Raw genomic sequence first — 25,571 nt, 5'->3', positions numbered from 1 at the left:
ATAGATTGAAGAAATATTTTGCAAGGGATATGTTCCAAATGCAAAGAGTCTCTTGGTCAAGCATAAATGTTCAACTTAGAGGGTGGACAATGATGACAAGCTACTTTTGACATGTACATAGTAGTGGATATTTGCATCGATATATGTACAAATAAGCGTAAATACATGCATTTGGAAGCTTTGCTAATGTGATTTTGGGTTTCAAATATGATGGAACATGTACACATTGTACATACAACAAAATGTCACAAATTGCCGACATGTCAAGCCACTAAAGAACAGATCCAACCTGCAGATCCCGATCGAGGGTCCTAAACCCTATAAGCAACAGAAGAAGCAGAAGCAACAGAAGCAGTTTTACCAACTTGCAAAGTCTTGCCGAGTGGCCTATTTTTTTAAAGAAGAGTTCCCACCAAGTTCCGACCAATGGAATAGATCCCGGTCGAGGGGCCTAAAACTTGAAGAAGAAGAAGAAGAAACAGAAGGAATCCAGACCAACTCACAGATTAGCAACCAAGGGGCCTCAAAACCCTAAAAGTCAAAGAAAACTTGTTTAAAGTACCCGAAAGTGGCCAAAACGAAATCAGAAAAGTTTATAACCTCAAAATATGATGATCTGGCACCTATACGGACATTCTGGAATTCGCGGTGGATTTTTAAGGAAATCCTGAAATTTTAGAAAAGTGTTTTTTTGGGGTCAGCTTTTCATATTTGATGCTTTTAGGCTTTAGGCCTTTAAATATGAGCTTTGGGGCCCTCTCTGGCACTCTTCAACGCACAGATTGCAGAGGAGGTGCTCCCCAGCTGTTGTACTTTGCGAATCAGCAATAATAAAGAAATACCGAAAGGGGCACTAGCGTTTGGGGCTAGTGCTCTCTTGGGATGGAACTCCGCCACTCCCCGTCTCGTGTCGTGCATCTCTTTCAGTTTTGTTGTTATTTAAGGTGCTTAAAGTTGTTCGATCTATTCTTTTCTATTGGCACGTGGTGCCCTTCCCCGTTACAAAATATGCGAGAATGGTCCAAAAGCGCTTGTGGAGACTCTCATCCCAGCCAACCCCACGCCACCTTTGTAGAGAGCAAGCAACCAACAAATCGAAGAGAACTAGCGCAGCCACCTTGTAGCCGGAGGGCACCACATGCCAACGGAAAAGAACAGACTTAACAGACTTTATACACTTTAAAACAACCGAATTGAAAGACATGCACGGCACATGAGACATGGAGTGGCGAAGTTCCACCTCAAGAGAGCACTGGCCCCAAACGATGGCATCCCTTTCGGTATTTCTTTATATTGTTTGAACAGTGTACAACTCTGTGGCTTTGCTCTGCCTCTCCACACAATAGAATGCCAGAGAGAGAGCGCCCACACTTCATATTTAAAGGCCCCGAGCCATCTAAAAGCAGTTTATAGGAAAAGCATCCTCTAGGCACTTATAAAGAGTACAAGGGATGCCAAAAGCAGAGCCCTAAAAGAATCTACTCTAAACGTACTTAAACTCAAAAGCAACTGCTCTCAAAGCAAGCTCAAAATCTGCCAAATCAGCTAGCATGACTTGAAGAAATCCATACAGGTTGCCATGTCATAAACCGGTGCAAATTGCAGAAATGTCTGTAAAGCTGCCACTCATCAGCCAACGAAAGTTTTGGGTGTCCGTACAACTTCTACGTGTCATTTGCAGTGCCACATTGCTGACTTGTTACAAAGTCCCAAAAGCATTTGGTCCAAAAGCTAGCGCTGAAAAACAGCCAACGCAAAATTCCAAAATCGGTACACTGCCATATCAGCATGCAGACATCCGTACAGTTGCCATGTCATCACCCTGTCAATGCAAATTACGGAGGATCCATACAGCAACCACGTCATCACTTTTTACCCAGAAGAGTGTGTGTGTGTGTGTGTGTGTGTGTGTGTGTGTGTGTGTGTGTGTGTGTGAGAGAGAGAGAGAGAGAGAGAGAGAGAGAGAGAGAGAGAGAGCCCCATCGGACAGAAACTTGCAAGTTAGGTTGGGTTAGGATTTAAATCCTAACCCCTTTTGATTTTTAGGCCCCTTTGATGACGTTCTGAAAGTTGGTGGGAACTTCTTCTACTACTGCTTCTAGGGTTTTGGCCCCTCGTCCAGGATTTGCAAGAGGGCTAGGGTTAGAGGCTCCGGGAGCCGTAACTTGTTCCGTCTTCAACGGCCTGATACATCTGCAATTTGTGACATCCCCCCTTCTTGAAAAAAGAGTAATCGTCCGTAATTACATACCTACAAAACAACTCAAGTTATCTCAAAAATATCCGAGGGTCAATCCCTAGGGTCATTCAGTTTTCTTATTCCATATCGGAGCTCTTGATATTCTGGTGTAGCAAAATTAGCCATCACACCCAGGCAATCTCACCCAATTAGAAAAATCGGAGCTCTTGATATTCTGGCGTAGCAAAATTAGCCATCACACCTAGACCGCACTGATCTGTAAAACAAGTGTCTTGATGCACTAAAATTAAATACCCAAGCAATCAAGACACTAAAAATTTAGTGTCTTGATGCACTAAAATTACATACCCAGGCAATCTCACCCAATTAGGAATATTCAGTGGTTGGCACATCACAATGCAACATGGATGCTTACATATGCATGTTACGAGACAAAGAAACATATAGTCGTCGATGAATAACCATCCTAGTCCGAGCCATGAGTTGTTCAACAACTCCCTCATCACTCCTCTCACAAATAACCTAAAGAGGTCCGAGCCATGAGATTTAGAGGCCTTTTACAACCAAACGTTCCCCATACCGCATACTGCCTCGCTTGGAGGCGTTGAGAGTGCTGCTCATACTATTCTTCAATACTCCCTCCGTAAATAACCATCCAAGTCCAGGCCATGAGTAAAAACAACACTTTACAAACATTCAATACTCCCCCCGTAAATAACCATAAGGGTCCGGGCCATGAGTATAAACACCACTCAATCATTCAATGTAATGTGCAGCGGAAGTGTCACATGCACATCTAACCCTATGTGCATGTGGACAACAATTTAGGTAGCCTAGGAAGTGTTTTGGCACCCTTGTGAGCCTATACGCAAGCCGTGCATGTCCAGGCACTTAGAGTAGCTACATACTCTCTGATTGCACAACCCAAGATCAGTAGCATCGTGACCCAGTAGCCAGCATAAGCATTTTCCACCGCAATGACCCATTCTTGTAGTTGCATGTGAACCACCACCTCTTATAAGGTCATTTATTTCAAAAATGACTTCATTAATTTTGCAAAATCATGGGGGCTAAATGGAGCCTGCTTGACCCAATTCCAAGCACCTATATAGGTAGCCCCCGGGCGACAAGAAGAGGCAGGGACACAAGGAGGTACAACCGTCTGCAACGCCTCAGACTTCCTAGCGTTTTTCTCAAGAACATCAAGTCTAGCGTTTTTGCAACTATCTGCATCAGTGTTTGCATCTGAAGGACCAACGTCTTCAGCCCATAAGACCAGCCTGGAGATTGATTTTGTAACAGACTTGGGCACTCCAAGTCAAGAATCAATCGCGACAGCACCAAATAACCACTTCAAAACAATTCACAGATCACAATAGATTTGCACTGGCCCGGCGGAGTTCCGTGCCTAAAGATATTGGCCCCAAAGACTGGCGCCCCTTTCGGTATTTCTTTATGTATTAAATCAATGTCAAAGTACAAAGAGAGGTTAGGGTTTCACTCTCAGACTCTGTGTCCAGATGCTTTGCAGAGTGAGCCCTAAACCGTGTATATAAAGATTACAAGGGATGCCCAAAAGCAGAGCCCCAAAAGCTTTCAGTTCAAAAGCAGTTTCTCTCTCTCTCTCTCTCTCTCTCTCTCTCTCTCTCTCTCTCTCTCTCAATGAGAGCAAAATAAAGCAATTATGCCTTTCTCTCTCTCTATCTTCCAAAGCGTAGCCAAAAGCTGGGATTTGCGTCGCTCAAAAAAATTGTTCTTTTTTTTTCCACCTCCGTGATTTCCGGAAATATCCGTACACTGTTGCCACGTGGCATGGCCGCCTGCTTTTAGGGTTTCCAACCATTTTAGGGTTTCAGTCAGCAATTAGGATTAGGGTTTCCAAAAATTAAGGTTTTTGCAAGATTAGGATTTTTGACAGAAATTAGGGTTTGTAGGAATTTTAGGGTTTCTGCAAACTTTCGAATGAACCGTCCTAGTACGAACACAGTCCCAAGAAGCTTCCAACTTCATGGACATTCTTCAAATCGGGCCAATCACGGATAGTGTCTATCTTGGCCGGATCCATTTGCACTCCTGTTGCTGAGACAAAGTGTCCCAAAAAGTGTATCTTTGAAGCAGATGATCTCTGTGTTCTGCCTCATTCTTCGAGAAAACAATGATATCATCAGAGAAAGCGCCAACTAGCCTATACTCTCGCAAAATCCTGTCCATCATCCGGTTAAATGTCGCAGGAGCATTGGTTAAACCAAAAGGCATCACCAAAAACTCAAATAACCCAAAAGTTGTCCGAAAAGCTATCTTGTAGACGTCTCTCAGCGCGATTCGGATCTGATGATATCCACTCTTCAGGTCAATCCTGCTGAAGCGCGAGGATCCCTGTAACCTGTCGAGTATATCATCGATCCTAGGAATTGGAAATCTGTTCTTGATGGTGATTTTGTTGAGAGCTCTATAATCAATGCACATTCTCCAAGATCCGCCTTTCTTCAAATCCAACAACAGTGGAGAGCGATACAGTGAAGTACTATGCTGGACAAGACCCTTTTCCAAGAGGTCTTTCACTGGGTTCATAATCTTTTCATTCTGTACTCGGCTCACACGGTAAGGTGGCCGGTTCGATGACGTGCTTCCAGGTATCAAGTCAATGGTATGATCTTCAGGCCCTCTAAAAAGCAATCGGCATGAGTGTGGAGAAAAATCTTGGTGTTCTTTTGTTCAGGTCAAAACATATTCAACCTTTATCCATCGTTCAGTTCTCTCCCAAAAGAATGAGTAAAGAAACTGAAGCCCTTCATTTGTCAAAGTCGCTTTCTCGGCCCGGTAGTCAACCACGACGTAGTTCTGGTGGTACCAAGGGATTCCGAGTAGAACGTCACTCGCGTGCCCTGAACACCCCTGTCATTGAAAACGAAGTTTGCCAATGCTCGGTGTAATGGCAACATCCCATCCGGGTGCCAGTCGAACTAACTTCGCCTGTGGCGTCAGTCTGTCGGGCGTAATTCCAAATCGAGCCGCCAATTCCAAGTGAAAAGAAGTTGGCCTTGGCTCCTTCAAAAGAGCTTCCCGATCCTTCACTTTGGCCCAAAAAGCGGCAAAGTTTGTACTTTCATTCATTTGATTCTGTGCAAGTCCCACGCCATGTGGTACCAGTTCTGCTTTTCTATCTGCCTTTTCTGCCACGTTCCTCAGCTGCTCTTGAACTCTCAGGCCTGTCGTCGTCCTTATCATTATGTTCTTTCGGTGCCTTTTTAGGGCACTTTGCGTAGATATGTCCATGTTCCCCGCATCCAAAGCACTTCCCCTCTCTAATGAAGCAAGTTCTCTCCTCAAGAGTAAGCTTGGGTCGTGCATCCTTTTTCTCTGGGTTACTCTTTTTCTTTCTACTTTCATTCCCAAAAGTCTGTCGGCTCGTTGTGTCATGGCCTCATCTGTGGGGTATGTCAAACTGCCAGAGTGAATGGCAAAGTGCCTCTTCGCATGACTCATCAACTCCTGAATAGAAGCTGACTTCTGTTCCAAGCAGTGATCTCAGATCTCTGTAGGTAGACCCAAGGTAAACCGCTCAATCTGTTCTCTGAACAAGATCTTGAATGAAGAGGTGGGTAGAAAAGAGCTCCAGAATCTTTCACAGTAAGCATTGATTGTATCTTTCTTGGTCATCCGAAGATGGTTCCAAGCAGTTCGTATATCTCGTTCATATTCTTGCATCAACCAAGAAGAAATAAAAAGCTTCTTAAATTTCAGCCATTTAACTGGCGTAGTCTTGTTTAAAAGAAGCATGGACCACCAAGTACGAGAATTCCCCTTAAAGTAAGAGGCAGCTCTCCGAATCTTGGAGTGCTCTGAATAGCGTCCTCCCGCGAAAGCGATGTCAAACTGCTGTATAAAAGACAAAGCCTTCGAAGCACCTGAGTATCCTGAAAAAGTATCAAACTTGATGGAGTGGCCACATTCCTTAAACTCTCGGACTTTCTTGCTTTTATCTTCAAAAAAGTCATACTCGTTGGCTTTGTAAAAATTCTTCTTGTTCGCATAAAAGTTTCCGTCATCAGAATCTGAACTGTCTGTAGACGAGTCCTCAGTAGAACTGTCAGTCTCTGGGCGAGATTTAGCCTTCTTTGCCTTTTTCTTGCCCTTTCCGAAGCTTTGTTTCTTGCTTCACTTTTTACCTTTTCTGTCTTCTTCGCTCAAATCTGAAGAGCTAGAAGAACTGTCAGAAGAAGAAGAAGAAGAATTGGGTACTCCTTCAAATCGAACACGCTTCTTCTGTTTCTTTGCTTTGTGACATGTCAACTGACGACCCAAATATCTCGGGAAGTCAGTGCCTTCCTTCTGCTTTTTGCCGTGCTTTTTGGCTTTCTTTTGCGCATCAAAAAGCTGAGCAATCCGTGCATCAACCACCTCTTGTAATTCCTTCTCTAAATATTGTTTGTGATCAGAAGGTTTCTTGAGAGCGGGTTTCAGGGGTGGTGGAGTGGTTTTCTACCACTGCGCATACACTTCCTGAGAAGAAGTCTCGCTCATATATTTTGCCAATTTCGGATCCTTCGCAAAACTGAGCATCATCTTTGTTGCATCGCCGATCAATTGACGACGCTTCATCTCTCTTTGCTCCGCCTGAGTAGGCCGAGGCGGGCCATACTCTCTGCCGGAATCTTCGTTGTGATCCCTGCTCGTATCTCCGGATGCAGAGGGAGTCGACTGATCCTTGCGTGAAGCGATAGGTGCTCCGGAAAAAAAAATTTGGGGATCAGATTTCCCGTAGAAGAGAAATCGGCCGTGCTCTGATACCACTGTAACAGACTTGGCCACTCCAAGTCAAGAATCAATCGCGATAGCACCAAATAACCACTTCAAAACTATTCACAGATCACAATAGATTTGCACTGGCCCGACGGAGTTCCGTGCCTAGAGATATTGGCCCCAAAGACTGGCGCCCCTTTCGGTATTTCTTTATGTATTAAATCAATGTCAAAGTACAAAGAGCGGTTAGGGTTTCACTCTCAGACTCTGCGCCCAGATGCTTTGCAGAGTGAGCCCTAAACCGTGTATATAAAGATTACAAGGGATGTCCAAAAGCAGAGCCCCAAAAGCAATTTCTCTCTCTCTCTCAATGAGAGCAAAATAAAGCAATTATGTCTTTCTCTCTCTCTATCTTCCAAAGCGTAGCCAAAAGCTGGGATTTGCGTCGCTCAAAAAAAAAATTCTTTTTTTTTTTCCACCTCCGTGATTTCCGGAAATATCCGTACACTGCTGCCACGTGGCATGGCCGCCTACTTTTAGGGTTTCCAACCATTTTAGGGTTTCAGCCAATAGTTAGGATTAGGGTTTCCGGAAATTAGGGTTTTTGGCAAAAATTAGGATTTACAAAAATTTTAGGGTTTCTGACAAAAATTAGGGTTTCTATTGTCGGTAGCCACATCATCACTTTGTGACAGGTTTTGGAGGGACCCTTTCTCCTCAGCCGACCATCCAAGGATCCCTTTCTTTCAGTACATTGTTCAATTGGGACATCACATACTGGCAGCACGGAGAGAGGCTCGTCTTGCTCTGCAGCACCTCATTGGTGGGAGAAGGGTCTCACAACTAAGTTCTTGTCAACCTTTTGGGCGAGGTTGTGGGACGACAAACAGCCACGGCGAGTCACTTTGTTCCAGTGGCTAGTTGCACATAGAGCTACATCAATGGGGAGTTGGCTAGTTGTAAGGTGCAGCGGATGTGAATGTTGAACTTTGCTCAAGATGAGTGCTCCAAACTATGCTCAAGGTTCCTTTTACTTACGGAAGGGAGAGCCTTCCGTTCCTTTATTGAGAGAGTGCAAAGGATCACAAACAAAGTGGTAAACACTGTGATTGAAGGTTCTGAGAATGAGAGATAGAGAGAGAACAATACGACACGAGAATGTTGTCAAACCCTCCTCCGAAGGCCCCACTCTCTATGGCAAGCGATCTACTATTGATTGCACAAATCTCTACAATGCAATGGACTTTCCGACAATGTTGACGATGATGAGGATGACGACGAGACGGGCTGAAATCTGAAAACACTAATGGCTGAAATCTGCAAATCTTGTATCTGCTGTGTCGGTGACGACGGCGATGACGACGATGCAACGACGCCGCGCTGAGAACGCAAATGCTGAAATCTGCGTTTTCCGGGCTGAATCTACAAACTTCGGTGGATTTGACCGTGCGGCGAGGATCTGCTGTGGGAAGGTGAGATCTGCGAAGTTTGGGACTGTTCTGCGGTGTCTAGATGCTGAAAACTGAAAATGGTGATGCTTCTGTGGTCTTGTCGCGACGAATCTGCAAAAACGCTAGGGTGCTCTGTAAATTCAAAAACGCTAGGGCTTATGTGTGTTATGTTGCAAAAACGCTAATGATCTGATGAGTCCTGTTGTCGCCGGGTTTGCGTGCAAATGCAAAACGCTAGGGCTGATCTACAATGGAAGGAAACGCTGGCTGTTCTTGCTGATGGCTGAAAACGCTGAGTCTTCTTGCCGGGGGGGGTCTTGCTGAGAAGGTGCCTGTTGGATGTCTGGTCCCTGCTGCCTCTTCTGCCAGAAAGTGCTAGCGCTGGGTTTTCTTATATAGTTGCTTGTCAAATTTCCCTACCCAGTTTCCCAACAAAAGTCACTTAATAATAATAAGTGAAAATTGGCTAAAATAGGGAAGATAGGTCTATGCACTGTAAAAAATGCTCCTGATGGCGTCTGATTGAAATCTCTCGACATGCACGGTCTGCGAACAGACTCACAAAAGTGCCATAACACTTCCTATTCTAAGCTAACTGAACTGAACCCAACCCTTGTCATGAAGTAGCTTGTCCACGTACACATAGGGTTAGATGTGCACGTGACATCCCCTCCTTTTCAAAGTGACGTATTGGTACCGAACTATATGGCGTCGAGGGAGATCGCCAACAGCATCTGGAATTCTAGGAAGGACTCTTCGCCGGCCCACTCTGATGCGTGGGTCATGTGATACTTGAACTTCATAAAGGTCTACAACGCTTGCTTCTTTGGGCCGCGCCGAAAGCGACACAAAGTCATATGTGGATCCTTCAATGCTTCAACTTCGTCTATAGTCATGCTTCTACCTTCTTCAAGAATCTCCTAGGATGAAAATTCATGAAACCACTTCCAACACAAAAACATGAACATACCCATTCCATGTAAAGTGACTGGAAAAATTCTAGTCTTCATTAAAGACTGTTTATGCAATGTAGATGAACATATAGACGGAGTGCAAGCCCGTTTATCAAACACACGCAAACAATGGAATCGAAACTTGTCTTTCTGATCTAAATCAATCAACTATGGCAAATCACAATGGAAATGCCGATGCTTGATGCTCAATCCTTCTTATACTCTGTCGGATACTATGTCATTCCAAGGAAGAGACATGGAATGCGAATTCCTTGAATGCAAACATTTCATCTTTTCATGAGAAATCCGCATACATCCGTGTTCATTCATGAGTGAATCGTGCTCATCGTACAATATGTCATGCCTATGAAAAGGGATCACATAAGGACGGTGACTAAAATACAGGAAAGCATCACGAATGAAACACTCGAACAATGCGTATTGACTAATCATTCGTACACATAATACTTCCTGTGGGGGTTCTTTGGACCTCGACTCGAGAGCCAAGATCGATTCTTCGTGATCTATCGAATTTGCAATGAGGTTAGCTTCACTAGACAAAGTATCAACTAAACCATCATCCTTGTGAACAATCAGTGTCTTCCTGCAAATCATCATGCTCGTGAATAATCACATCTTGATCATGCAAATCATCATGCTCGCGAATAATCACATCTTGATCATGCAAATCATCATGCTTACCATTATCATGCAAATCATGTGTGTCGTGCTTTGGAGAAGACAAGATTGAGAGAGTCTCCTCCTCCTGAATCTCTTTAATCTGCGCCTGCACATTAGAAAATAGTAGGACCAATGCGGCTTTCCTTTTGTTGTGCTCACGCTCTGTTTCAGCTCTTCTTTCTTTGTGCTTGCGATCCATTTCTCTCTTCTTTCTTCGCGTTCCAACTTCTTGTCCATCATCATCTTGTCGAAAGCCTCCATAGAAGTTCGTGCAATCCTTTGCGTAGATGGGGAAGGGGGAGGATCGGAAAAACCTCATGGTGGGGAAAATTCTTCTTCACCACCCTCATGCTCATCACCTTCATGCAAAGTATCCATTCCGCTTTGGATGATGACCATACACTGCTTGAGGTTCTTCTTTAGCTTGCAATCTGTGTTAAAGAAGGATCTTCTCTTCACACGAGATCTTCTCTTTTCCGCGAGCGCACCCCTTGGCGGCCTTGCGCTCACACCAAGGTTGCTTTTTCCCACCTCACGTCGATTGGCCGGCCGCAAAGTGCACCGTCCGCTCTCAATGAGTGAAAAGAGAACAAGGGGAGGCTGAACAAGCCCTTTTTTCTTGGGTTTCCTGTCACTCTTCAAAAACACGATTAGGAATCGACACGTCCAAGTGGACTTGGGTTACGTGTGACCGCAACAAGCAAAAAAGAAATTGTGATTCTTGTGGTTCTTTCCTTGAGTGATACAGAACACTGCCAAAGCTCTGATACCAATGTAAGGTGCAACGAAGTGAATGTTGAACTTTGCTTAAGATGAGTGCTTTGAACTGTGCTCAAGGTTCCTTTTACTTTCGGAAGGAAGAGCCTTCCATTCCTTTAGTGAGAGAGTGCAAATGATCACAAACAAAGTGGTAAACACTCTGAATGAAGGTGTTGAGACTGAGAGATAGAGAGAGAAGAATACGAGATCAGAATGTTGTCAAACCCTCCTCCGAAGGCCCCACTCTCTATGGCGAGAACGGTCTACTATTGATTGCACAAATCTCTACAATGCAATGGACTTGCCAACGGTGAGGACGATGATGAGACGGGCTGAAATCTGAAAACGCTAATGGCTGAAATCTTTAAATCTTGTATCTGTTGAATTCTGACTCTATGTCGGTGATGACGACGATGCAACGACGACGCGCTTAAAATGCAGATTTCAGAATCTGCAATTTCTGGGCTAAATCCGCAAACTTCGGTCGATCTGACCGTGTGGCGAGGATTTGCTACGGGAAGGTGAGATCTGCGAGGTTTGGGACTGTTCTGCGGTGTCTTGATGCTGAAAAACTAAAAACGCTCATGCTTTTATGCTCCTATCGCGACGAATCTACAAAAACGCTAGGGTGCTCTGCAAATTCAAAAATCTAGGGCTGATGTGTGTTCTGTTGCAAAAACACTAATGATCTGATGAGTTCTGTTGTCGCCGGGTTTGCGTGCAAATGCAAAACGCTAGGGCTGATCTGCAATGGAAGGAAACGCCGGCTGTTCTTGCTGATGGCTGAAAACGCTGAGTCTTCTTGCCCGGGGGGGAGGGTCTTGCTGAGAAGGTGCCTGTTGGATGTCTGGTCCCTGCTGCCTCTTTTGCCAAAAAGTGCTAGCGCTGGGTTTTCTTATATACTTGCTTGTCAAATTGCACTGCCCAGTTTACCAACAAAAGTCACTTAATAATAATAAGGGAAAAATGGCTAAAATAGGAAAAATAGATCTATGCACTGTAAAAATGCTCCTGATGGGTTCTGATTGAAATCTGATGGTCATACTGTGTGCAACCAGAGGATATGCATCTATATACCTAGATGAATCCAGGATAAGCCCAGATTCACCCTTAAAGGAAAGTGCAAGATATAGACCCCTGGTAGTCACCCACAAGACAATACAACCATCAGCTCCATCATGCATAGTATTGACTAAATACCACGACATCCCCACTAACGTCGTCATTGCCCAATAGTGGGTGTAGAACTAGGTACTAACATATGCTACCAAACACAACACACACCAACACACACACACATGAGCATACATCAACACAAAGCTCAACGTACTGAGTTTCTGTCATGACTCCGTAGATCAAGGGCAGACTCAGCCAAAATGCAGCCTAGCACTAAAAGAAGCATTAAATCCAAAAAATTAGCACAAAAATGAGATAGTTGATAGGGCATACGCACCACAAAAGATAGAAAGAATTAGCACAATATCAACTGGTCGTAACTCGAACGAAAACTTCACAATGTGAAGTCTGCATGTCCGCTATACGACTAAAAAATATACCTAGATGAATCCAGGAGAAGCCCACATTCAACCTTAAAGGAAAGTGCAAGGTATAGACCTATGGTAGTCACCCACAAGACAATATAACCATCAGCTCCATCATGCATAGTATTGACTAAATACCACGACATCCCCACTAACGTCGTTAGTGCCCAATAGTGGGTGTAGAACTAGGTACTAACATATTCTCCCAAACACAACACACACCAACACACACACACACGTGAGCATACATCAACACAAAGTTCAACGTACTGAGTTTCTTTCATGACTCCGGAGATCAAGGGCAGACTCAGCCAAAATGAAGCCTAGCACTAAAAGAAGCATTAAATCGAAAAAATTAGCACACAAATGAGGTAGTTGATAGGGCATACGCACCACAAAAGATAGAGAGAATAAGCACAATATCAATTGGTCGTAACTCGAACGAAAACTTCACAATGTGAAGTCTGCATGTCCGCTATACGACTAAAAAATATACCTAGATGAATCCAGGATAAGCCCAGATTCAACCTTAAAGGAAAGTGCAAGGTATAGACCCATGGTAGTCACCCACAAGACAATATAACCATCAGCTCCATCATGCATAGTATCGACTAAATACCCGACATCCCCACTAACGTCGTCAGTGCCCAATAGTGGGTGTAGAACTAGGTACTAACATATGCTCCCAAACACAACACACACACGCATGAGCATACATCAACACAAAGTTCAACGTACTGAGTTTCTGTCATGACTCCAGAGATCAAGGGCAGACTCAGCCAAAATGAAGCCTAGCACTAAAGGAAGCATTAAATCAAAAAAATTAGCACAAAAATGAGATAGTTGATAGGGCATACGCACCACAAAAGATAGAAAGAATTAGCACAATATCAACTGGTCATAACTCGAACGAAAACTTCACAATGTGAAGTCTGCATGTCCGCTATACGACTAAAAAATATACCTAGATGAATCCAGGATAAGCCCAGGTTCAACCTTAAAGGAAAGTGCAAGGTATAGACCCATGGTAGTCACCCACAAGACAATATAACCATCAGCTCCATCATGCATAGTATCGACTAAATACCCGACATCCCCACTAACGACGTCAGTGCCCAATAGTGGGTGTCGAACTAGGTACTAACATATGCTCCCAAACACAACACACACCAATAGTGGGTGTAGAACTAGGTACTAACGTATGCTCCCAAACACAACACACACCAACACACACACACACACACATTAGCATACATCAACACAAAGTTCAACGTACTGTGTTTCTGTCATGACTCCGGAGATCAAGGGCAGACTCAGCCAAAATGAAGCCTAGCACTAAAAGAAGCATTAAATCGAAAAAATTAGCACAAAAATGAGGTAGTTGATAGGGCATACGCACCACAAAAGATAGAGAGAATAAGCACAATATCAATTGGTCGTAACTCGAACGAAAACTTCACAATGTGAAGTCTGCATGTCCGCTATACGACTAAAAAATATACCTAGATGAATCCAGGATAAGCCCAGATTCACCCTTAAAGGAAAGTGCAAGGTATAGACCCATGGTAGTCACCCACAAGACAATATAACCATCAGCTCCATCATGCATAGTATTGACTAAATACCACGACATCCCCACTAACGTCGTCAGTGCCCAATAGTGGGTGTAGAACTAGGTACTAACATATGCTCCCAAACACAACACACACCAACACACAGACGCATGAGCATACATCAACACAAAGTTCAACGTACTGAGTTTCTGTCATGACTCCGGAGATCAAGGGCAGACTCAACCAAAATGAAGCCTAGCACTAAAAGAAGCATTAAATCGAAAAAATTAGCACACAAATGAGGTAGTTGATAGGGCATACGCACCACAAAAGATAGAAAGAATTAGGACAATATCAATTGGTCGTAACTCGGACGAAAACTTCACAATGTGAAGTGTACATGTCCGCTATACGACTAAAAAATATACCTAAATGAATCCAGGATAAGCCCAGATTCACCCTTAAAGGAAAGTGCAAGGTGTAGACCCATGGCAGTCACCCACAAGACAATATAACCATCAGCTCCATCATGCATAGTATTGACTAAATACCAGGACATCCCCACTAACGTCGTCAGTGCCCAATAGTGGCTGTAGAACTAGGTACTAACATATGCTCCCAAACACAACACACACGCATGAGCATACATCAACACAAAGTTCAACGTACTGAGTTTCTGTCATGACTCCGGAGATCAAGCGCAGACTCAACCAAAATGAAGCCTAGCACTAAAAGAAGCATTAAATCGAAAAAATTAGCACACAAATGAGGTAGTTGATAGGGCATACGCACCACAAAAGATAGAAAGAATTAGCACAATATCAACTGGTCGTAACTCGAACGAAAACTTCACAATGTGAAGTTTGCATGTCCGCTATACGACTAAAAAATATACCTAGATGAATCCAGGATAAGCCCAGATTCAACCTTAAAGGAAAGTGCAAGGTATAGACCCATGGTAGTCACCCACAAGACAATATAACCATCAACTCCATCATGCATAGTATCGACTAAATACCCGACATCCCCACTACCGTCGTCAGTGACCAATAGTGGGTGTAGAACTAGGTACTAACGTATGCTCCGAAACACAACACACCAACACACACACACACACACACACATGAGCATACATCAACACAAAGTTCAATGTACTGAGTTTCTGTCATGACATCGGAGATCAAGGGCAGACTCAGCCAAAATGAAGCCTAGCACTAAAAGAAGCATTAAATCGAAAAAATTAGCACAAAAATGAGGTAGTTTATAGGGCATACGCACCACAAAAGATAGAGAGAATAAGCACAATATCAACTGGTCGTAACTCGAATGAAAACTTCACAATGTGAAGTCTGCATGTCCGCTATACGACTAAAAAATATACCTAGATGAATCCAGGATAAGCCCAGATTCACCCTTAGAGGAAAGTGCAAGGTATAGACCCATGGTAGTCACCCACAAGACAATATAACCATCAGCTCCATCATGCATAGTATTGACTAAATACCACGACATCCCCACTAACGTCGTCAGTGCCCAATAGTGGGTGTAGAACTAGGTACTAACATATGCTCCCAAACACAACACACACCAACACACACACGCATGAGTATACATCAACACAAAGTTCAACGTACTGAGTTTCTGTCATGACTCCGGAGATCAAGGGCAGACTCAGCCAAAATAAAGCCTAGCACTAAAAGAAGCATTAAATCGAAAAAATTAGCACACAAATGAGGTAGTTGATAGGGCATACGCCCCACAAAAGATAGAAAGAATAAGCACAATATCAATTGGTCGTAACTCGGACGAAAACTTCACAATGTGAAGTCTGCATGTCCGCTATACGACTAAAAAATATACCTAGATGAATCCAGGATAAGCCCAGATTCACCCTTAAAGGAAAGTGCAAGGTATAGACCCATGGTAGTCACCCACGAGACAATATAACCATCAGCTCCATCATGCATAGTATTGACTAAATACCACGACATCCCCACTAACGTCGTCAGTGCCCAATAGTGGCTGTAGAACTAGGTACTAACATATGCTCCCACACACAACATACACGCGCATGAGCATACATCAACACAAAGTTCAACGTACTGAGTTTCTGTCATGACTCCATAGATCAGCGCAGACTCAGCCAAAATGAAGCCTAGCACTAAAAGAAGCATTAAATCGAAAAAATTAGCACACAAATGAGGTAGTTAATAGGGCATACGCACCACAAAAGATAGAAAGAATTAGCACAATATAAACTGGTCGTAACTCGGACGAAAACTTCACAATGTGAAGTCTGCATGTCCGCTATACGACTAAAAAATATACCTAGATGAATCCAGGATAAGCCCAGATTCACCCTCAAAGGAAAGTGCAAGGTATAGACCCATGGTAGTCACCCACAAGACAATATAACCATCAGCTCCATCATGCATAGTATTGACTAAATACCACGACATCCCCACTAATGTCGTCAGTGCCCGATAGTGGGTGTAGAACTAGGTACTAACATATGCTCCCAAACACAACACACACACACACATGAGCATACATCAACACAAAGTTCAACGTACTGAGTTTCTGTCATGACTCCGGAGATCAAGGGCAGACTCAGCCAAAATGAAGCCTAGCACTAAAAGAAGCATTAAATCAAAAAAATTAGCACAAAAATGAGATAGTTGATAGGGCATACGCACCACAAGAGATAGAAAGAATTAGCACAATATCAATTGTTCGTAACTCGGACGAAAACTTCACAATGTGAAGTCTGCATGTCCGCTATACACTAAAAAATATACCTAGATGAATCCAGGATAAGCGCAGATTCACCCTTAAAGGAAAGTGCAAGGTATAGACCCATGGTAGTCACCCACAAGACAATATAACCATCAGCTCCATCATGCATAGTATTGACTAAATACCACGACATCCCCACTAACGTCGTCAGTGCCCAATAGTGGGTGTAGAACTAGGTACTCTAAGTGGATATGCATCTACTCTTAGTGTCTGGACATGCACGGTCTGCGAACAGACTCACAAAAGTGCCAGAACACTTCCTATTCTAGGCTAACTAAACTGAACTGAACCCTTGTCATGAAGTAGCTTGTCCACGTACACATAGGGTTAGATGTACACATGACACTAGTACATAGTGGCAATTCGGTAGCATGCGTAGCTTGTGAACATCCTTTGGAGAGTCACCGTCAGTGTTTGTGGGACTACCCTATGGCACAACAGGTTTGACTTCGGGTCCTTCGGCTGATGCCAGTTCTTTCCACAACACGACAGTACACTTGGGAGGCAGCTTCTTGGTCCACTCTCACTGGCCTTGCACTTCACTTTGAGCTATCCTCCACCAACAGGATGATAGTGATACAGGGAGGTCGACCTACACTCCAGCCTGCTACAAGCTTACCCCACAGGAATGGTGCAGTCAGAGAGGTGTGTTGGAAGCTCGTCTATGGCCTGACACTCTGGTTCATTTGGCGGGCCCGCTGCTTTGGCATCTTTGAGGCTCACCTTGTGCCACCATCAGAGACTGTACGATATTTTTGGCTTGAGTTGATTCAGACTCTCAGGGGACAGTTCAAGAGACTTCAGGGCAGCTCCGATTGCATGCGGGAGCATAGAGAGGAGTTCCTCGACTCTGGCGCCTTGGGACTTTCTTCACCATGGTCCGAGGTGAGCTCAGATGGCACTACCGTCCACCTGTGTGGCTTTTCCCTCCCATATCTTGATTTAGCCCTCATTGTACATGTTTTTCCATTGGGAGAGTCTCCCCTTGTGATTGATGCAGCCCTCTCTGGTAGAGGTGTTTGTAGCCCTATGGGAAGTTTTATTAACTAATAGAAGAATCTTTTTCTCAAAAATAAATAAATGAAAAAAGGTCGTTCATGTAAAGAAGGGTTCATGCACTGGAACATACTCATGCTGGGTACTGAATGTAATGCTAGTGATCATGGGTTGTGCAATCAAAGGGTATGCAGCTACTCTAAGTGCCTGGATATGCACAGCCCGCGTACAGACTCACAAGCTTTCCACAACACTTCCTAGGCAGGTAACCCAAGAAAGAAGGGCTTGTCCAGCCTCCCCTCGTTCCTCTTTTCCACTCATTGAGAGCGGACCTTGTACTTAGCGGTAGGCCAATCGACGTGAGGTGGAAAAAAGCAACCTTGGTGTGAGCGCATGGTAGCCAAGGGGTGCACCCGCAGGAAGGAGTTGAGCTTGGGTAAGAGAAAAGCCTTCTTAAATGCACATTGCAAGCCAAGAACCCCGAGTACTCAAAAACCCCAAGAACCCCAAGTACCCAAGTACTCAAGAACCCAAGAACCCCAGAACTCAGTGATTAGGCATCACCCAAAGCGGAATGGATACTTTGCATGAAATTGATGAGAGTGGAGTTGGAGAAGACAAAGTTTCTACACCAGGAGAATTGTTCCCCGGTCCTCCCCCATCCCCATCTACACCACAGATTGCACCAAACCCTATGGAGACTTTGGTCAAGTCGATGATGGAGATGATGCTACAACAAGAGACGCAATGCGCCACCATGGACCGCGATCGAGAAGAAAGAAGGGCACCTATGGAGCTTGAGCGTGAGCAAGCACGCGAAACTCAACGCTTAGCAGCCAAAGAAAGAAGGGCAGCTATGGAGCTTGAGCATGAGCAAGCACGCGAGACTCAACGCCTAGCGGCCGAAGAAAAGCGACCAGCTATGGAGTTAGAGAGAGAGAGGCGAAGAGAGACCAACGCATGCAAGAGTTGGTCCTACAGGTACTCTCCTTAAAGACTGAGCCACTCAAGGAGGTCGGCGAGTCATCACGTAGCACCAGTAGAGAAGTTGACGTTTAGTAAGTATGATGGTAAGATGGATGCATCTATGATTCATTCTTGGTTGCATCAATTTAATGCTAACTTTGCGACTAAGAAAACATGTGTTGACTGCGGCCATGTATGTAGCAGTTGAAGCCATTAATTGGTATCAAGCTTGGCAGGAGTCACAGTTGACTGAGCATCTTGAGCGTGCCGAGGAAGGCGTACCCCTCTCTTTCAGTTGGGTCGACTTCTAAGACAAGCTCAAGGCTCGCTTCATGCCACCACAATACCTTGATTGGTTAAAAGAAGATTGGCGTGGTCGTAGGCAAAATGGATCCGCTGTTATGTCTTTTTCTAACCGTATTTTGCAGATTGGTGTTAAATTGCGTAAGTCCGATGAGGATCGCAAGGAGGCTTTCCTCTTTGGGTTAGACGAGTACATCAAGTTCGATGTGCAAGTTTTCAGCCCCAAGGACTATAATGATGCCGTCAGAATTGCCTTAGCACAAGAAATGAAGCACAACAAAGGCAAGCCGAAGGTGAACAAATCGAGGACTTCTCACTTCTCAAGACCAACCGAATTGTAAGCATGGTAAGACCATTGGTAAGCATGATGGTAATTATTCTTCTCTATCTTCTTCTGCATCTAGAGCACAGAACTCTCACAATGAACCTAAAGAAAAGGCTAAAACTCAGGAAACCCCTAAGTTGACATGTAACAAATTGTTGACGTGTCAAAGCCTAAAGAATGGAGCCAACTTGCAGATGTCGGCCGAGGGGCCTAAACCCTAAAGAAGAACAAGTAACAGAAGAAGTCCTACCAACTTATGGGAACCCCGTTCGATGGGGCCCCAAGTGACATAAAGGAAGAAAATAAAGAAAGATCTGGACATACGCCAAAACTAATGACGTGGCAGATTTTCGAAAATTGCGCTGGGATGATAACGTGGCAGGCTGTATGGATTTTCGTAAATTACGCTGGTAGCTTTTGGCATTGCTTTTTGGACCAAAAGCTTTTGAGTTTTAAAAACTTTTTACTTTAACTGCTTTTCAGGCCAAGGGCCTTTAAATATGAGGCTAGGGCTCATTCTCTGGCATGCTTCCTGGAGAAGGTGCAGAGTCTCAAGTACTGGCTTGTACTGAGTTGATGCAATATAAAGAAATACCGAAAGGGGCGCCAAGGTTTGGGGCCAATACTCTCTGGGGTGGAATTCCGCCACTCCGTGTTGCTTGTTGTCTCTCTCTTTTCAATTCAGTTGTTAATGAAGTGATAAAAGTCTGTTCAATCTGTTCTTTTCTATTGGCACGTGGTGCCCGTCTTGTGACATGACACCTAATGAAAAATCTGCTCAAGGAATCGTAGGAGGTAGGCTAAGTTTTGAAGAATGCACCGAATACCAAAAGAACGGAAGGTGTTTTGAGTGTCACACTAAAGGTCACATTAAACGAGACTCTCCTAAGAAAGCACCTAAAGAACCCACAAAATCCACATCATCTGTGAATGCACTCAATGAGAACACTAATTGTCCGAAGTTTCTCATGATCATGTAGATGAGTTTCTCATGCAGTGTTATGGTCATGTGAATAGTACACGCATTGTGATCTTGTTTGATTCGGGTAGTATGCATGATGTGATTAGTCTCTCTCATGAAGAGATGTCACGTGACACATCTAACCCTATGTGTACGTGCACAAGCTACTTTATGACAAGGGTTCAGTCCAATTCAGTTAGTCTAGAATAGGAAGTGATCTTGCACTTTTGTGAGTCTGTTCGCAGACCGTGCATGTCCAGACACTTAGATTAGATGCATATCCTCTGGTTGCCACAACATGACCATCAGATTTCCATCAGAACCCATTAGTAGCATTTTTACAGTGCATAGACCTATTTTCCCTATTTTAGCCATTTTTCACTTATTTATTAAGCGACTTTTGTTGGGAACTGGGTAGGGCAAATTCACTAAGCAAGTACATAAGCAAACTAGCGCTAGCACAATCTGGCAACAGAGGCAGCAGGAACTTCGCGTTCAACAGGCACCTTCTCAACAAGATCCCCCACCGGCGGTAAACCTAGCGTTTTCAGCCATCAGAAGGCCCAGCGTTTTTGCATCAAGATCAGCCTCGGCCACAGCACTACAGCAGATCAGCCCTAGCGTTAGCAGATTCCACAGCAACACAGCAGATCAGTCCTAGCGTTAGCAAATTTCTCCAACAGGACAGAACCAGCCCTAGCGTTTTTGGTTTGCAAATCAACCTCGACGTTTTGCAGATTCATCGCGACGGAACCTCGGTAAGCACCAACGTTTTCAGTTTTCAGCATCTAGACACTGCAGCAGAGCCCCCAAACCTCGCAAATCTCACCTTTCCGCAGCAGATCCTCGCCACACGGTCAGATCCCGCATAGTTTGCAGATTCAGCCCGAAAAACGCAGATTTCAGCATCTGCGTTTTCAGCGCCTCATCGTTGAGTTTAAAGGCTTTTCATGTAAACTGCTTTTCATGGGCCATGGGGCCTTTAAATATGTGCAGAGGGCTCATTCTCTGACACAATTCAGTGAGAAGGTGCAGAGCGCGAGTAGCGGCATTGTACCGAGTTCAAGTAATATGAAGAAATACTGAAAGAGGCGCCAAGGTTTGGGACCAATACTCTCTAGGGTGGAATTCCGCCACTCCAAGTCGCGTGTCGTCTCTCTCTTTCAGTTCAGTTGTTATTGAAGTGCTAAAAGTCTGTACTTTTCTATTGGCACGTGGTGCCCGCCTTGTGATAGATTCCGCAATGATTGACATTGCCTCCGCATTAGCAGCATCCCAATCGACACACAATTTGAGATATTTGTCATCTTGAAGGCAGGTGTACCTTTTGTTGGAATCCCTCGTAGGACAGGACTTCGAGCCGTCGTCAATATCCCATAAGTCTTTCCGTGAGAACCACAGTCGCACGATCAAATTCTAATGAGCATAGTTATTACCGTTCCATTTGTCGTTGGTGCTCGAGCAAGGGGGGGCCATGTTGAAGTTGCAAGATCTGGAAATCTGGCTTTCTTCTCGTACTCCAATAGATGGCCGCACTAACCAAGCCGCAAAATCTCCAAGTCATACCAATTCCCAAGCCGGGCCACTCATCTGCTACTCCTAAGTGGCTCCGCAAAATCTGTTGTCCCTCTCTTGAGCTACGATCTATTCGCCTCTTCCAAGCCGCTCTCACACCCTCTGCACAGAGAGCTCCACACGAAGTGGGCTCCATTCTTTGAATTCACCCAAGATATCCCTCCTCTGCAAAAAGGTGCTTTTACATGGCTTTAAAAACTATGGCTTGCACACTCTTTATCTTCAAGGTGGCCGACTTTAATCCTCTCAACAGACAAATGCCACTCAATACTACCGGCTCCTAGCATTTCAAAACGCTAATTGATGGCCGTTTGTTGTCGAAAAAGAGGGATGGGGCCTATCGCCAATGTCAAGGAGCGCCGTCAAGGAGCAGCGTTTTAAAACGCTGGAAATCGAAGGGCCCCCAAGTGTTGCCGGCATCGGCGGTTCAAAACGCAACCGTGGGGAAGAGCAACAATGCCGCCAAGGGCAGGGGCAAGAGCGTTTTAAAACGTCCTGGGTAGTGGGGGCGCCGTTGGAGTTGCCATTGTATTGCCAAGAGGCTACCAGGAAGCGTTCTAAAACAATACGGTGGGGAAGACAACAACGCCGCCCAAGGTGCTCATGACACGAAAGTGCTAGGGACTGAGGGATAGCAACGTTTTGAAACGCCGAAAAAGGGGGTTTGTCAGCGATGAGGGAGATAATCTTCTCCCTTCACGGGTCTTCTCCTCTTGCTGCAGCTCCTTCTCCGCCTAGGGTCTTCAAGCACAAAGTTTCACCAAGAGCTCTAATATCATGTCAAAGTCGACGATGCAGAAGCGTACAGACCAAGGAAGGAGAGAGAGAGAGAGAGAGAGAGAGAGAGAGAGAGAGAGAGAGAGAGCTGAAATGAAATGAAATGAAATGTTATATTAAACGTCTTCAAAAGGCCAAAATGACCTATGAGACCAAACTGATATTGTGGATCTAATCTAATGTCTGAGTACAAAAATAAAATGAAGTAAAGTCAAAGACTAAAACTAAAAGACTAAAATCGTCAGAGTGAAAGTCATCATCGTCATCATCCATGCCCGAGGATGCCCAGCATCGGGTGTTGTCCGAGAAAGTATTGCGCCAGTTGTTGAATGGCTTCGTCAATGTCCGCCTCTGTAAATAGTCGTATTGGGAGTCTCCCATGTCGTGCTAGAATAGTCCTTGATTCTCTGGTGAAGCCTCCATCAATGTCGTGGTCGTCCCCGTAGACGTGGGCGTCTAGCTCTCCCGAGCTCAATGGATCTGTCCACTAATATACCTCTAGTGGACATACCTCTGGTAGAAGTGTGCTCTGAAGTCTGCTGTGAAGCATGCTCATCCGGCTGCTGAGTCCCTGCTCTAGAGAAGTCAGTGATCTCCTTCTATGAATGTCTCCACCTAGTTGGTCTCCTCAAGAGACTCTCCCTGTGTTAGCAAAAACAACCCGAGACGTCTCTGATCTTGATATCTCATGACTGTGGCCAACGGTTCAAAGCCCTCTCTGAATAGACAGTGAAAGCGGCCTCGTATCTCATAATGACAAATATGATGTAACTCTGTCTCTGGCTCTATATGACACACCTGGCATATCCTGGCTTGTGTTGGAACCCTCCTAAATCTGTCAGTCTCAATCTCTAGCTGATGCGATGATGTGCGCAGCTGACCAATAGCACATCGTATCCCATAGGATAAATGAGTGTCCATGTAGGCCGGTCTGAGCACATATCCATCCATTGTTAGTTGGAGGAGATGCTCTCTATAGAAAGCCATCTTCGTGCCCAACTCTTGTACCGGCTCTATCCATGTGTTTTTGGTATCTAGTTGAATAAAATCCTGACGTATAAATCTAGTGGTCTCTCTCTCTCTGGGTGAGAGAAAGGGAGGGTGCATCCAAGGAGTACTAGAATGGAGGCAGTCTATCCATGCTGAAGCCATGTGACTGAAACCGTGATGTCATCTGCCCATACCAACATGCTATGTCCCCTTGTAGCGCTAGCTGTCGGGATGACTCAAGGGCTAGCCGAGCATATCTGTCTCATGGAAGGTCCCATAAATTATGCATGAAGGAAACTGATCTAGTAAAGGGCCTCAACTACGAGAGGGGGGGCAGCTAGCTCAACTCGAATAATCTCATGTGGCACTCAGGCCTTAGCCCGAATCATCCGAGAGATCATAGAGATTAGAGGCCTCTGTGTACTTATATACTATTATATGAGTAGACATTTGTTTACTATGTTAATTCATAAATATAGGTATATCTATTTGGAATAGAAGTATGCATGCGTATACCGAAGTATGTGAGTATGTATTTCTATATCGATGATGAATGCATGTGTATATGAATCTGTTTGTTGGCATTGATGTCTGTCACATAGTGAGACGCTTTCCTTAATTGTTACCTTAGCATCCAGATTGTCATCGAGTAAGACGTTGAAGGACTTAACATCACGATGCAGGATGGGGGGGAAGGCAGCAGCATGAAGATAAGCAAGTGCCTCTGCAGTTTGCTTGGCCACTTTAAGTATTTGCTCCCAACCCACAACACCTGCAGCTTTGGCATCCAAATTCTGTCTCACGGTTCCATGAGACACATACTCATAGACAAGCAAAGGCACAGCCATCTCCATGCAACACCCGAGACGTTGGACAATGTTCCTGTGATTGATATGCAGCAAAATCTTGAGCTCATTCAAGGAGTCCTCACTTTTGCCTGTGCCGAAGTTCGCCTTCTTGATGGCGACAAGCTGTCCATCTTCTAAGATACCCTTGTAAACAGTGCCAAAGCCACCAACCCCAAGTTTCATATGCTTGGCATAGTTCTCGGTGGCCGCCTTTAGCTCCTCTGCTGTAAAGAGCCTGCTCTGCCTCTTGCCCCCGGCCTTCGCTATGACATCTTGAAGCTGCATGCCTCCATTCTGCAGAAAGTATTTCCTCTTTACCCTTCGATTCCACCATACTGCAAAGACTGCCACCCAACATATCGCCAAGCCCACGAGAACGATGGCTACGATCGGCAAGAGAATGTTTTAGTGCACATCTATACTAATAGATAAAGGGGTAGGGATTCCGCCCCCCCCCCCCCCCCCCCCCCCCCCCCCCCCCCCACACGCGTCAACAGGAGATCAATCCGGAAGTGCCGCCTGTAGGTCCGGGAAACACAGTTACGCAGGGGGAGAGGGAGAGAGAGAGAGCTGGCTACACTAGTACATAAGTATGTAAAATGCATACATGAGTGAGTGAGTGAGAGAGAGAGAGAGAGAGAGAGAGAGAGAGACTTAATATTTTTCACCTACGTTGAAGATGGTCATTGCTATTGTTTGTGGTACGTAATTTGAAAAAGACATTAAACTTCAACAATCAAGATTAGTTATTCCTATTAGCACTCTCAGCCAAGGTTTTCGAGGTTTTGTCTATGTAGATACAAGAATGTGTCAAATCATGGGTATGAAAACATGTCTGTGAGTGCGCGGTCGCATACGAGTGCAATGAAAGATATTAACTCATGCTCTCTCTCTCTCTCTCTCTCTCTCTCTCTCTCTCACACACACACACACACACACACATTTGTCACACTATTTTCTCTAAATTTTTGTAGGTAGGTAGAGCATTCATTTTCACGAAACCAAATGCTTTATTGCTAATATATTTATAGGTCTATTTTAAGAAAATACTTGTAGAGAATTTAACAATGTCGATCATGTATCACAAGGTGAGTATTGATGATGGCCTTCAAAAGGAAAAAGGTGAAATTTGTAGGAAAAGTGTCAATGGGCA

The 25,571-nt window shown here is 44.6% G+C and overlaps 1 protein-coding gene across 1 annotated transcript; it reads right to left on the bottom strand.

Annotated features, from left to right (window-relative positions):
- Nucleotides 1–1,269: 1,269 nt before the first annotated feature.
- Nucleotides 1,270–24,838, bottom strand: LOC147422255 (wall-associated receptor kinase-like 6). Its single transcript, XM_086503315.1, has 2 exons — nt 24,197–24,838; nt 1,270–1,822 (listed from the first exon to the last, which is right to left on the bottom strand). The coding sequence occupies exons 1-2, from the start codon at nt 24,701–24,703 to the stop codon at nt 1,784–1,786; spliced, it is 546 nt and encodes a 181-aa protein (XP_086359441.1). The 5' UTR covers nt 24,704–24,838; the 3' UTR covers nt 1,270–1,783.
- Nucleotides 24,839–25,571: the final 733 nt, after the last annotated feature.

The sequence above is a fragment of the Adiantum capillus-veneris genome, chromosome 27 (genome assembly GCF_014529385.1).
Source record: "Adiantum capillus-veneris isolate H3 chromosome 27, ASM1452938v2, whole genome shotgun sequence".
Taxonomy (NCBI): Eukaryota; Viridiplantae; Streptophyta; class Polypodiopsida; order Polypodiales; family Pteridaceae; genus Adiantum; species Adiantum capillus-veneris.
This window is presented reverse-complemented; position numbering and strand designations above follow the sequence as displayed.